The 12,524-nt window shown below is 47.5% G+C and overlaps 1 protein-coding gene across 1 annotated transcript; it reads right to left on the bottom strand.

Moving 5' to 3' along the window:
* Positions 1-8,838: 8,838 nt before the first annotated feature.
* Positions 8,839-11,530, bottom strand: Tnfrsf4 (TNF receptor superfamily member 4). Its single transcript, NM_013049.1, has 7 exons — positions 11,387-11,530; positions 11,041-11,163; positions 10,395-10,502; positions 9,939-10,005; positions 9,389-9,585; positions 9,189-9,308; positions 8,839-9,096 (listed from the first exon to the last, which is right to left on the bottom strand). Exons 1-7 carry the CDS (start codon positions 11,514-11,516, stop codon positions 9,026-9,028), a joined length of 816 nt encoding a protein of 271 aa, NP_037181.1. The 5' UTR covers positions 11,517-11,530; the 3' UTR covers positions 8,839-9,025.
* Between the last annotated feature and the right edge of the window lie 994 nt (positions 11,531-12,524).

The following is a 12,524-nucleotide window of genomic DNA, read 5'->3' as shown; positions in this document are numbered from 1 at the left end:
TGCGCTTCCTAGGCAAGTGCTCTACCACTGAGCTAAATCCCCAACCCCACTCAAACCTTACTTTTAATGATGGTTCTTAAATGCTTTAACTTCTCTTGTAGCCCACCACCCACCAGAGAAAATGGAAACTGAAAGGGTACGGGGGAAGTGGACCTGTTTAGAAAGGTTCTTTGGAACAACTCCCGTCTGTGTTGTGTGGAAATTGGCAGTTCAGTTCACAGGTTAGCAGGTGGCAGCAGCTAGATCCACTTGCAAACACGTCACAAATACACCAGCAGTCCAGTTCAGTAGAGTCGGTTTAGCAACAGCAGTGATATGACCTAGCAGAAACAGCCAGGACTCAGTCTGGGCTTGAGTCAGCAGGAAGGACCCAGAGGGACAAATTGTCTGCTGTGCTCCTCTCAGGGAAGCAAAGATCAGTGAAGACTTGAGACCCACAGCACTGCACGGCTGGCTGTACCAGCAAGCCAAGCTCTCTCTCCATCACTCCGTGGAGTCCTAGTTATACTCCCTCCAAATATCATGTGTCCTCCACGGGCTTTGCTCCAGCACATGTCTTGCATCCAATCAGTCCAAGTCCACAGAGTCCTGACAAACGCAGCTCAACTACGAAATGTAGGGCAGACCAACACGTGTGTGTCGTTAGCAAAGCAGCCTCCATCACATGTCCTTTCACACGCTTGCTTTAGCAGAACATCCTCTGTCCTGTGTCTGCTTCATCAAAAAGTTCCTTCACGAGTCCACCTTAGATTTTCACACCTGTGTTCCCTTAACAAAACATTCCTTGAACATGTTTGCCCCAGCAAAAGACCATCCAACCGAAGTCCAGAAGAACCCTTAAGTTTCCACTTCGCTGTAGTTGTATCCACAGGTGGGAGGACTGAGGCTGAATATGGGCATAGCAGGATACAACCATAGTTGTATCCACAGGTGGGATGGTTAGGATATGGACCACTGTGATTAGGATAGACCCAGGAAACCTGGCCTGACACACTTTGAAGCTGCAGTTGGAAGAGGCTGAGGAAGTAGAAAAGTCAGAAGTTGCCAGCTCACTGTGTGACTCCTTTTGTTCTCTGGTGTCAGGTGTGTAAGCCTCGTGAGGGGCAGCCCTGGTCTCTGCAGGGTAGGGAGTGCAGCTCTGGGTACTCCGCTCTAGGCTGGCCTTGAACTAAGAAACACACCTGCTTCTGCCTCCTGATATTAAATCCAACAGCCTTCTGCTGTAATTAAAAGTGTGCATCATGGGGCTGGGGATTTAGCTCAGTGGTAGAGCACTTGCCTAGGAAGCGCAAGGCCCTGGGTTCGGTCCCCAGCTCCGAAAAAAAAAAAAAAAAAAAAAGAACTAAAAGTGTGCATCACTATGTTCAGTTCCAAATATGGAGTGATTTGTGAGTTCCAGCACAGCCGAAGTTATGGAGAGAGACCCCGTCTCAAACAAACAAACAAACACCTAAGAGGTCAGCCAGGACCAAGCCTTCATAGTATCACCCCAACCCTAGAGAGTGATGGTATCCCCTTCCAACCATGATATCCTCACATTGGGGGTCCTTGCTCTCTAGACAAGACGTGCAGTGTACTTTGGAGGTGTCCCGTTGGAATTTTGGCATTGCTGTTGTGTTCTAGCTCAGCCATGGGCAGCCTCCTGAGTTACCTGCAAGGTAATTCAGATTCTGAAGTGCAGGCTGCAAATTAGCTCCACAGAGGTTCCTTCCAGGAGATACAGTGCTCCTGTGCTAACCACACGAGGACCACAGAGATCAAAAGATACAGGTCCTATACCTGGGGAGATGTTTTCAAGCTGATGACATCAGTAAATGTCAGCACCTATGTCAGACTTCCTGTCCCGCCCACTTCTAGGTACCTACTGCCAGGGACGACTACTAGGAATAAGCAGCTTCCAGAACTGGGTGGTGGGCAGAGTGATGTTTATCTGTTCACTCACTGTTGTTATCTCCGTTATTTTACGAGCAGCTCCTGTACTTCCATGGGGTTTGTTTCACAGGACTCAGTGAATATGTTCCAAACAGCAGAGGGTCCTGGCAGTTTGACCCTGTGGGGAATTCCCAGACTGACGTGGGGCCTCAGTAAAGGGAGTTTTGAGATAAGGTTGGGGTATAGAGAATGTAATTTGGGACAGCACCAGAATGAAAAGGAAGTAAACCCATTGTCTATACAGGCATAGACATGGTGTTCCCAGCAGCTCAAAAATGGTGCAGTGCTCAGTAAGGAGGAGGCATAGGGATGACCTGCCTAGCGTGGGGATGAAACCTCTTTCCTATAATCCCTAACCTTCCAAACCCCACAGCTTCCTGTTGGCTTCTATAGGCACGGATTTCTCTATGGTCTGGGGGTTGCTGACTGGTTTATTACTCCACCCCCAGGCTTACCGTGTGGTTGTACACAGGCACCCAATGAAGGGCATTTAGTAGTTCGGTGGGTGTTTTCTTTGGTTGAGGGGCTGCTGAATGTTGTCAGAGAATATGGAGAAAGAGGTGGGAGAAGAACCAGCTGCCTCATATGGGTCACAGGGATTTGGGCTACAAGTAATGGGTTGTCACAGCATGTAGAAGTGGGGTGGCTTAATCTGGGAAGAGTGACAAAATGTTGCTGTCATGCCAGGCCAGTGGCTTTGGGGTGGCAAGAGGCAGGAAGCAGCCATATTTACAACTCCTTATGCTTCCTCTGCCTCCTCAAAGTACAGCTGACACAGCACAGCACTCCCCCCACCCCCAGTGCAGGAAGTCTAGTGACTTTTTTAGTTTTTTAGTGTTTGTTTTGAGACAGGGTCTCACTATGTAGTCCTGGCCAACCTGGAACTCACTATGTGGATCAAGCTGGTCTCCGACTCACAGAGATCCAACTGCCTCTGTCTTCCCAGTGTTGGGATTAAATGTACGTGCTTCCACATTTGGCCATATGTGACTCTTTTTAAAGAATTGTTGACTTTATGTGCACTGGTGTTGCTGTGTGTATGTCTGAGGGTGTTGGCTTCTTTGCAGCTGGAGTTACAAACAGTGAGCTGCCATGTCAGTGCTGAGAATTGAACCAGGGTCCTCTGGAAGGGCAACAAGTGCTCTTAATTGCTGACTCATCTCTCCAGCCCTGCATCTGGTTGACTCTTAACAAGCACCACATGACACCAATCTTTGCCCTCTTGGCTTCTGGTTTCACAAGATTAGGCATAACTGTTGTTGTGAATTGGTTTTAGTGCTATTTGTGTTAAGTCCCACAGGAACCTGCACATCTATGCTGAGGGTCCCTGCCCCCAGTTGTTTCTGATTGAGAAGTAAAGTTACCAGAGGCCAATGGCTGGGCAGAGAGACAGAGATAGGACTTTTAGGATTCCGCGGCAAGAAACACAGAGGAAAGAAAGAGAAGGGATTCGGCCATGATAAAGGTGTAGGAGATGGACCACAATGGGAAGGATCAGGAGGGCGAGGTGGCCAAGATGTAGAAAGTAGCCCTAGGAGGGCTGCCCAGAAGGGTCCAGGGCAGCAAAGGTAAAATACAGATTTAATAAGCATTAACTCAGAAATGGGAAGGGAGTGTGTTAGCCATGTGGAGGGTCAGGAGTGGCCCAGCCATTGACGTAGTTAAGGCATATTAAAATACAAAGGGTGTGTGTGTGTTTCATTAATGAATCTAAAACATTTGGGCAGGTATAGAGCAGGCGTGTTCCCACCAGGAACACAGAGCAGATTTAACAATTAACTGCTACAAACTAACTTTAATTTTTTCAAATCCTATTTTTAATAATGGTTCTTAAGCGCTTTAACCTCCCTTTTAGCCCACTGTGGAAAAGAAAGGATACAGGGGAAGTGGACCTGTTTAGAAAGGTTCTTTGGAGCAACTCCTGTCTGTTGTCTGGAAATTAGCAGTTCAGTTCACAGGTCAGCAACAGCAGCTTGAGCCACTCCCAAACACTTCACACAGATACCAGCAGTCCAGTCTGGTAGAGTCGGGATAGCAAACAGGAATCAGCAGCAGTGGCCGACCTAGCAGAGACAGCCAGGCCTCAGCCTTGGCATGAGTCAGCAGGAGGGACCTAGAAGGATTCCAGCAGCAGTTCTCGGCTGTGTCTCAGTGAAGCAAAGATAAGCAAAAATTCAAGACCAACAATCTCGAAACTAGCGGTGCCAGCAGGCTAAGCTCAGCTTCAGTCACTGTCCATTGATTCTATTTATACTCCCTCCAAACAGCCCGTGTCCTCCACAGGTCTTGCCTCAGCACATGCGTCTGTCTCAGCTGACATCACACTATCACTATGCCAATCAACCTGAGTCCACAGAAGTGGCAAGAACCTGCAGCAGCCACCAGAAGGTTTTTGGTGCGTTTCTCTCTATGGGTCCCAACAAATGGAGCTCAGCTACGAAGTGTAAAGCTGGCCAATGCATGCCTGTTGTTAGGGAAGAATCCATCATGTGTCCTTTCACGTGCTTGCTTCAGCAGAACATCCTTTCACTGTATCTGCTTCAGCTAAACATTCCTTCCTGAGTCTGCCTTAGCCTCTTACAAACGTTCCTTCACATGTTTGCCCCAGAAAAACACCATACAATTGACTTTCCAAAGAATCCTTAAGTTTCTACTTCACATAGTCATTTCCACAAGCAGCTTGGCACCTCCTGCCTTTAACTCATTGCGCTTCAGAGCACCTACATCTCCTGGGCAACACTGCTGTTCCCAGATGCTGTTCCTAGAACCCCTTTTCAGTAGAGGGAGCAGTGACATCTGGGTTCTTAGGTCTATTTTACATAAACTATCTGTGTTCTTGTCAAAGAACATTTGTTTCTGGGGAATAAATGATCTCAGAACAGATGAGATTTGGCTCAAGTAGCAGCCTTCAGTTTACCAACACAGCTGGCTGATTGACTGCTTCATGGAGCCATGGCCAGAGATTCAATTTCCAGAGATTCCCAAGGTAGTACCTAGTCAGTCCCCAAGGACTGTAGCTGATCTTTGCTATATTGTGGGTTATTCTTTTTCCTAACCTTTATCCCCCCCAGTTTCACTCCCTATTATTAAGAGAGAAAGGATGGTGAGAGAGATCTCTGAATCTAATTTCTTTCTCTTGTTTCTTCTTTGAGCACTACTATTCACCAACTACTAACCACTACTAACCACTACTAACCACTACTAACTACCAACTCCCTGAACAACCAACAACCACTAACCCTGCCTCTCAGGGCTCTAGCATTTATATACCCTCTGAAAAGTTCCCAGGATTCCAAATGTCATATAATCACAGAAATTATCTATAGCTGGTAAAACCAGGCCTCTGCTAGAGCACGTGCAAATCACAGTCAGCTGCCTCTGACAGTTCAAAGCAGCCCCACATCCCTACATCTGGGATTAAAACAAAAACACGTTCCTTTATTTCTGTGCTTTTAAAAGAAACCAGAATTCCAGAATTCTCAAAACTGTACATTTCCCCACTTCTGTTTTAAGCCGTTAATTGTGCTGTGTGTAGCAGGAAGTTATAAACAGAGACATTTTCAAGGAGAAGAAGTGCTTTTTGAGTCTGTGGCCAAAGTTTTCAAGAGACCTCTCCTGTTCTTTCTACAGGAGCTGCTTTACCCATGAAGTAGTCGCAGCTGAGCAATCCTATCACCTGCACAAAATTGCATTTTCCTCTTACATAGGCCATAATTTTAATTTCTCCTTTGAAATCTCATGTATAAATAATTCCTTGATGCATAATAAATCCTTGGGAAGACAGTCCACTCCTTCCCAAGGCCATCCCTATTGTCCCTGAGGGAAAAGGACCATAAACAGGAGTTATTTCATAACATTGAGTTTTGGAGTTTACCTGTGGCCAAGGCTAGACCCTCATTGCCTATAGTGCATTAAATATGTAATATTTCGTTTCTTAGTCTGCATGTCACTCCTTGGCTGAAAAGGCTTGTATTTTTATGGCAGGGCCTCTAGCTAGAACCCAAAGCCCCAAAGTCTGTTTCCTGATGGTAATAAATTACCTTGACTATCTCTTTTGGACCGACACTCACTGGTCCAATGGCAACCCTTGCCACATTTCCTGCACGTCCCTGGAGGCCTAGGCCTTCTTTCTGGTTTATAGCTAGAAAAACCACTGCCTGTAGAGATGCCTTGTTCACAATTTTGATGCAAACGACCATATTTCCCACAGTTAAAAAACCAGGCATTTTGAGATCTGAGACCTTTAGCAGCTTGGTCAATCTCTTTGCAAATGACCGTATTTACTACAATTGAGACACCAGCATAACCCACGTCTGTCATATCCCCTACCCGCTGGTCTATAGGCACTGCTCTTGCCTTTAATTGTCTAATAACTCTTTTACATTCAGTATTCACATTTTCAAAGGTTTCTAAAAACACCTGACTTGTGTTAGGGACTCCTACAGCTTTGTTCACATCTGAGACTGAAACATCAGTGAAGGCTTCTCCAGATCCTTGTATAATCTTTGTAAATGAGGTAGATCCCCCCCACCCAGGCTCAACTTTGTCCTACACTCTTAAAGCTGCTAGGTGACATTGTTCTATAATTCATCAAATTGAATCTGTTCTTGTACATCAGCATACCTACCGCCCTTCACCCAGCCACTGGTCTCTGACTATATCCTTTCCCATTGCTCTATTTCGTTGTTCAAAATTCTCACTTCCTTCCCTCCACGAGGTTAACCATTGCAACTTTGGGCCAGCCTCTAGTCCAGCTGTTACCAATTCCTTCCGGTCTTGGGGCATGTTTCTATTTTGAGTAGTCCAGTTATTTAGAATGTGTTTCACACTAAGGTGACTGTATCCCAGATAAGACCACAGCTTCTTTCAAACACCTTAAATCTGTCATTTCTTTTTTTTTTTTTTTTTTTTTGGTTCTTTTTTTTGGAGCTGGGGACCGAACCCAGGGCCTTGTGCTTCCTAGGTAAGCGCTCTACCACTGAGCTAAATCCCCAGCCCCAAATCTGTCATTTCTATAAGACCATCCTATCTTGTTATAACCTTGCCCCACACCATTAGCAGGCATATGCTGTATGACTACTGGGAAAGTTGATGGTGACCTTGTAACCCTGGGCCACCCCTCCTTCCTCCCTGGCAGCTCAGTTCAAGATTAACCCTTTCTCTCTAAATGGGCTGTTTCATCAGACTGTCCTCCCACTTCTCAGCTTTTCTCTGACCTAACTGCCGGCCAGCACAGTTGCTTTCCCCTTTTTCTCCTGTGAGAAACTCCCACTCTCTTGCTCAGTCACTAGGCCTGAACAACTGTGTTCTCTCTTTTCTGGTGCTCCTTGCTTTCCGTGTGCTTCCTTCTCTGCTCATGAACTCCCCAGTTGCATGGCCAACTCTGCAACCCTTTCTGTTTTCCCCATTTCAGCCATTTTCTTGTTTCTCAGGCCCCATCCATTGCCACCTGAAAAATTTTCCAATTGCTCAGTCATTCTTCCAATTTTTTTTAAATAGAATATATGAAGAGTAAGAAAAAAATAGAAAATCCCCTCTGGAAGCAAAGCAGGGATTTCTCAGTGGTAGCAGCTGCAATAAACTTTTGGCTGATATCTTAAAAAACAAAAACAAAAACAAAAACACAAAAACAACAAAAAAAAACCTATTCCCCTCCATTTTCTTGCCGGCATTTGTTTAAACCCTTAACTTTCAAGCCCCACGTTTAGCTGCCACTTCTCCCTTGTTGCTGGTGTTTTCTATTTTGTGGGTTCTTCTTTTCCTACCCTTTATCCCCCAATTTCATTCTCTATCACTAGATAGGAAAGAAAGGATAGAGGGGAAGAGAGATAAGAGATCTCTGAATCCAACCACCCCCACCCCCAAGAAGGACCACCAACCCCACCTAACATTTATACCTTCTGAAAAGTTCCCAAAATTCCTAACATCACACGATCGCAGAAACCCTCTACAGCTGTCAAAACCATGCCTCTACTAGAGCATGAGGCAAATCAGTCAGTTGCTTCAGACAGTCTGAAGCAGCCCCACATTCCTACACCTGGGCTTAAAATAAAAGCACGTTCTTGTATTTCTGTGTGTGTGGTTTTGTTTTAAGGATTATTCGTTTGTTTTTTTAAGATTTAATTGTATGTATGTAAGTACACTGTCGCTGTCTTCAGGCACATCAGAAGAGGGCATCAGATCTCATTACAGATGGTTGTGAGCCACCATGTGGTTGCTGGGAATTGAACTCAGGACCTTTGGAAGGGCAGCCATCTTAACTGCTCAGCCATCTCTCCAGCCTGCCTCTCCCTCTCCCTCTCTCTGTGTTTAAAGAAACCAAAATTCCAGAATTCTCAAAACGGTTGCTATAAAGGACTATCCCACACTTTTACCATTCATGTGGCAGGAGAGAAGGAACTCTGGCTAGCTGCCTGAGCCACAGGAGTAAAAAGAGGCACCATGTTTCACAAGCCCCTCTGATGACCAGGGTACTCAGGCTCTGCTTGCCAGAGACCTTTCCATTTGGCTAAGTTCTTAGGTCCTCTTAGAGCAGTGGTCCTTAACCTGTGTGTAGACACCCCATTGGCAAATCTCCATCTCAATAATATTTGCATTGAATCATGAGAGCAGCAGAATTATTGTTATGAGGAGGCAAAGAAAGCAATGTTATGGTTGGGGGTCACCACAGCGTGTGACACTGTTAGAGGGTCCCAGTGTTAGGAAGGTTAAGAACCAAGACTGGACTGTCCATCAAGCTGCTAGCTGGCTCCTGGCTCCCCAGGTCCTTTTCCCTTGGCACTCAGGCCTCTGGATTCCATGCTCGTACTCAAACTGAAGTACATGTGACTAAGTGTAGGTCTCTGAGTGGACCTTCACTTTGGCCTAAAACCCTCCCCCACCAGAAGCAGATGCCACCTCAGCTCTAGGGCCAGTGACAGACTCACAGCTGCGAGCATGTTTATTAGGAGTGCCACCAGGCAGGTAGTATGCACAGCATACATGGGAGAGTGCACAGCCAGCCCAGCGCCTAGAACGGTGTGGAGGGCCCTGGCAGGCAGGCATCAGGATATGGGCTGTCTGTGCCCCATAAAATCCACTCCTGTGGTATTGCTCAGATCTTGGCTAGAGTAAAGTGTGTGTCGGTCTGCTCCTCCTGGATAGGGGTCCTGAAGCTGTTTCCCCCTAGGAGAAGCAAAGAAGGGAAAAGCAGTGAGGAGGTATGCCTCATTCCTCAAGGAAGTAAGCTTTACTAAGCCCAAAGTTACGGTACTCACAACAAGGTTTGGGAGTGTTGGGCGATCTCCAAGCCTTTCGGAGCAGGTACAAGGCTAGCAGGACAGTCAAGGGAGCCAGCAAGCCCAGGCCTAGGCCTAGGATAACAGCAAATGCAGGGCCTGTGAGGAGAAGCCAACTGAGTGAACTCACTCACCCTCGAATTCTCTCCCCTATCCTCCATTGGGCCGGTGTCCCTTACCCTCAGGAGCCACCAAGGTGGGTGTAGAGGGCAACTGAGAAGTCCTGGGCCAGACTGTGGTGGACGGGACAGTGGTTGGCCTGAATGTAGTGCGCTGGGTCTCCCAGAGCAGTGTGGCCAGGAGGCTTCTGTCTTCACAGACTGTGTCCAAGCTGTTACTGGCTGGGTGGCGGATCTGCTTTCCAGATAAGGTACAACTGTGGGATGATGGTGTCCATTAGTTAGAGATAGTGGTGGAAGTTGCACTGGGCCATCTTCCATTCTGCCAAGACTTACGCCCACAAGACATGTACCTCTCTCTTCTTCTGTCTTTACTTTGTTTTCATCTCTGGCTTGCTCCTAGCTGGGGGTCTGTACTTTCTTTTTTCTTTTTTTTTTTTCTTCCCGGAGCTGGGGACTGAACCCAGGGCCTTGTGCTTGCTAGGCAAGCACTCTACCACTGAGCTAAATCCCCAACCCCTAGACACCACTTCTTAAATGCCCAAACCTTTCTGCTTCTATTCCCTCCAAACCCCAAGTCCGCAGTGCCCTAGCCAGCCACAATACTCACTTGGTCCAGGGCTTGCAGGCTTGGTTGCTGCCTGGAGAAAAGTGGCCAGGGGGGCAGGGAACACAGTCTGCAGCAAAGATGTAAGTCAGCTTTGTGATACTAAGTGGGCCCTGGATGCTGAGGCTGGTGGATGTGGGGTCTGAGGGGAGGGTTAATGCTCATTCCCTGGTGCAAACAGATGCAAAGCTCGGCCTCTGCAAGTTCCTTCCTTCCCACAAGCCTCCCACTGGCACTGACCAGTAGGTTGGCCCTGAGTCCAAGTCTTGGCATGACCCATTGGAAGAGGGGCTTTCAGCAAAGACTAGTTAGAGATGCTGGGGAAGTGACAATGTATGAAGTGGGAACAAGGCTCACTTATACCATTATCATGGACCTTGACTCAAGGGGGCAGCATACATGGACTGCAAGGACAGCCACATGCCTGCCCGGTGTAGGGCCACCCTGAGGCTCGCTCACCAACTCCAAGCTTGTGGCTGCTGTCTTGCCGGGGTTGGGTGCCTGGTCTACACTGGCAGACAGTATCCTCAGTAGGTGTGCAGTTCTGCTTGAGTTCACTTCCACTTCCTAGGGAAGATAAGAGACTGAGGCTCACCCAGCCCTGACCTATGGACGAGGGCAAAACGGACTCCTCAATGGCACAGGAGCAACGCTGGAGCTAAAGTAACTGCTAGCCTGGCTTCTGGCCACTCCTCTAAGACCCTCTTCTTGGCCACCCTGTTCCTCCTGGTCATGTAGCCCTGGAGAAAGCTACGGAGCGGGCACAGTGTGGCTGTGACCTCTCTTTTCCATCCTCCCCCAACTTGTCTCTAGTCTATAACATCTGAATCAGAATCCTCAGATAACCCTGCCACCTCCACACCTGCCTTACTCACTGGAACGGTTTGGGCAAGGCCACATGGACAACATGTGTTCCACCCCAGTTCCATAGGCTCTGGCTGAACTTCCACCCCAGAGGAAATGCCCTAGTTATCAAGGACCCCTTGGTGAACAGGCTTCATCATGGCTTGAGGTTAGCTTTGTAATCACATAGGAAATACGGGCACCCACTGTAGCTGCTTCCTTTCCAACTGGACAGTGAGGGTTAAGCGTAGGAGGCACTCACGGTGGTTGCACTGTGTACACTGCTTGCAGGTGTCGTAATTGACAGCCTCATTGTAGAAGCCAGGCTCACATGGATGACATACAGTGTCCCTGGTGTGATCACAGCGGCTCACCATACCATGGCCTGTAGTGGAGCCCAGAAAGTTACACAGGTCAGTTAAGGCCCAGGACTGTGGATACACAGCACTGTGGCTTTTCCATGACCAGCACTGTCTGTGACACTGTCACGTTTCTGACAACGATCTCTGACTTTTACCTCCACGTCTTGTACCTGCGTCTCCATCACTGTGCCCCAAGAGTCGCCCCTCCCCCACCCTGCCACTACATCCCAAAGCCAGGCTACTCACCTGGCTGGCACTCACGACAGCACTTGTGACCACTGGGGTAGGTATCTTTAACACAGTTGAGCTTCACTGTAACTCCAAGTGAGAGTCCCAGGAGCAGAAATGCTGTGGGCTGCTGAACCCACACATACATCCTTGTCTGTGTTCTGCCTTCACAGGAGTCTGGGGTTTTTCCTTGCAGGATGTGGCTATAAGAACTATGGAGGAGGGGCAAGAAGAGTAGGCGGACAGGCAAGAAGGTATGTGAACATGTTCCTGTGTATAGGGCACAGGCGTGTGTAGTCACATAATAAGCTAAGAAGTGCCGTGGGCCACTGGGGCCTGTGTAGAGAGGTGCAGATGCCCAACATATGCATAGAAAGCACACAAAGAAGCACACACGTGCACACAGGCATTAAGAAAAAGATTTTATTTTTAATTGTTTCTTTTTTGGGGAGGGAGGGTATATTATGGTAAGTATAATGCCCAGGGAAGTCAGCAGAGCTGGCGTTATGGGCAGTTGTGAGCCATTACCATGAGTGCTAGAAACTGAACTTTGGTCCTCTGCAAGGACACATGCCCTTACCACTGGGCATGGCAGTACACCTCTTTAATCCCAGTACTTAGGAGACAGAAGCAGACAGCGCTGCCTAATTTACATAGTTAAGTTTCAGGACAGCCAGATTATGTGAGACAGACTCTGTCTTAAAAACACCCAAAAGAACAGTACAAGCTTAACTACTTGGCCATCTCTCCAGTGTCAATGGATTTATTCTTCCTTTTGTGAGCTGCATGGTGTCGATACTGAGAACCTAATTTGGGTTCTGGCGAGTGGTGTTACTCAGTGAACCATCTTGATGACCTTGTACTCCCCCCTCCTCCTGCTCCCAAATGCTGCAATTTCAAATGTGTGTCACTGAACTCAACATAGGTCTTCTTACATACAAACCACTGCACTGAAGGAGGAAATGAGTTAGCAGGGAGGCAGTGCCTTTACTACACATTTAAGCTGTGATACGACCTAATTATCAATTCCCAAACTAACTGGAAATTTACATGCTAGCTATGCATAGTGCTGCACACCTATAATCCCAGTTTTCAGGAGACAAAGACGTGATGGCTGCAAACTCCAGGCTAGCCTGGGGTATACAGTGGAGAGTCT

This window comes from Rattus norvegicus, chromosome 5 (genome assembly GCF_021556685.1).
Source record: "Rattus norvegicus strain SHRSP/BbbUtx chromosome 5, alternate assembly SHRSP_T2T, whole genome shotgun sequence".
NCBI classification, from domain to species: domain Eukaryota; kingdom Metazoa; phylum Chordata; class Mammalia; order Rodentia; family Muridae; genus Rattus; species Rattus norvegicus.
The sequence above is the reverse complement of the archived record's forward strand: the minus strand, read 5'-3'. Positions and strand labels throughout refer to the sequence as shown.

What these genes read in the sequence shown, in the direction of transcription:
- Tnfrsf4 (NM_013049.1), bottom strand. Translation starts at nt 11,516, where the DNA reads ATGTATGTGTGGGTTCAGCAGCCCACAGCATTTCTGCTCCTGGGACTC. An exon ending in CTGTCGTGAGTGCCAGCCAG is followed by an intron (nt 11,164 to 11,386) that starts GTGAGTAGCCTG and finishes GCTCCACTACAG; the next exon opens with GCCATGGTATGGTGAGCCGC. An exon ending in CACCTTGGTGGCTCCTGAGG is followed by an intron (nt 9,309 to 9,388) that starts GTAAGGGACACC and finishes TTCTCCTCACAG; the next exon opens with GCCCTGCATTTGCTGTTATC.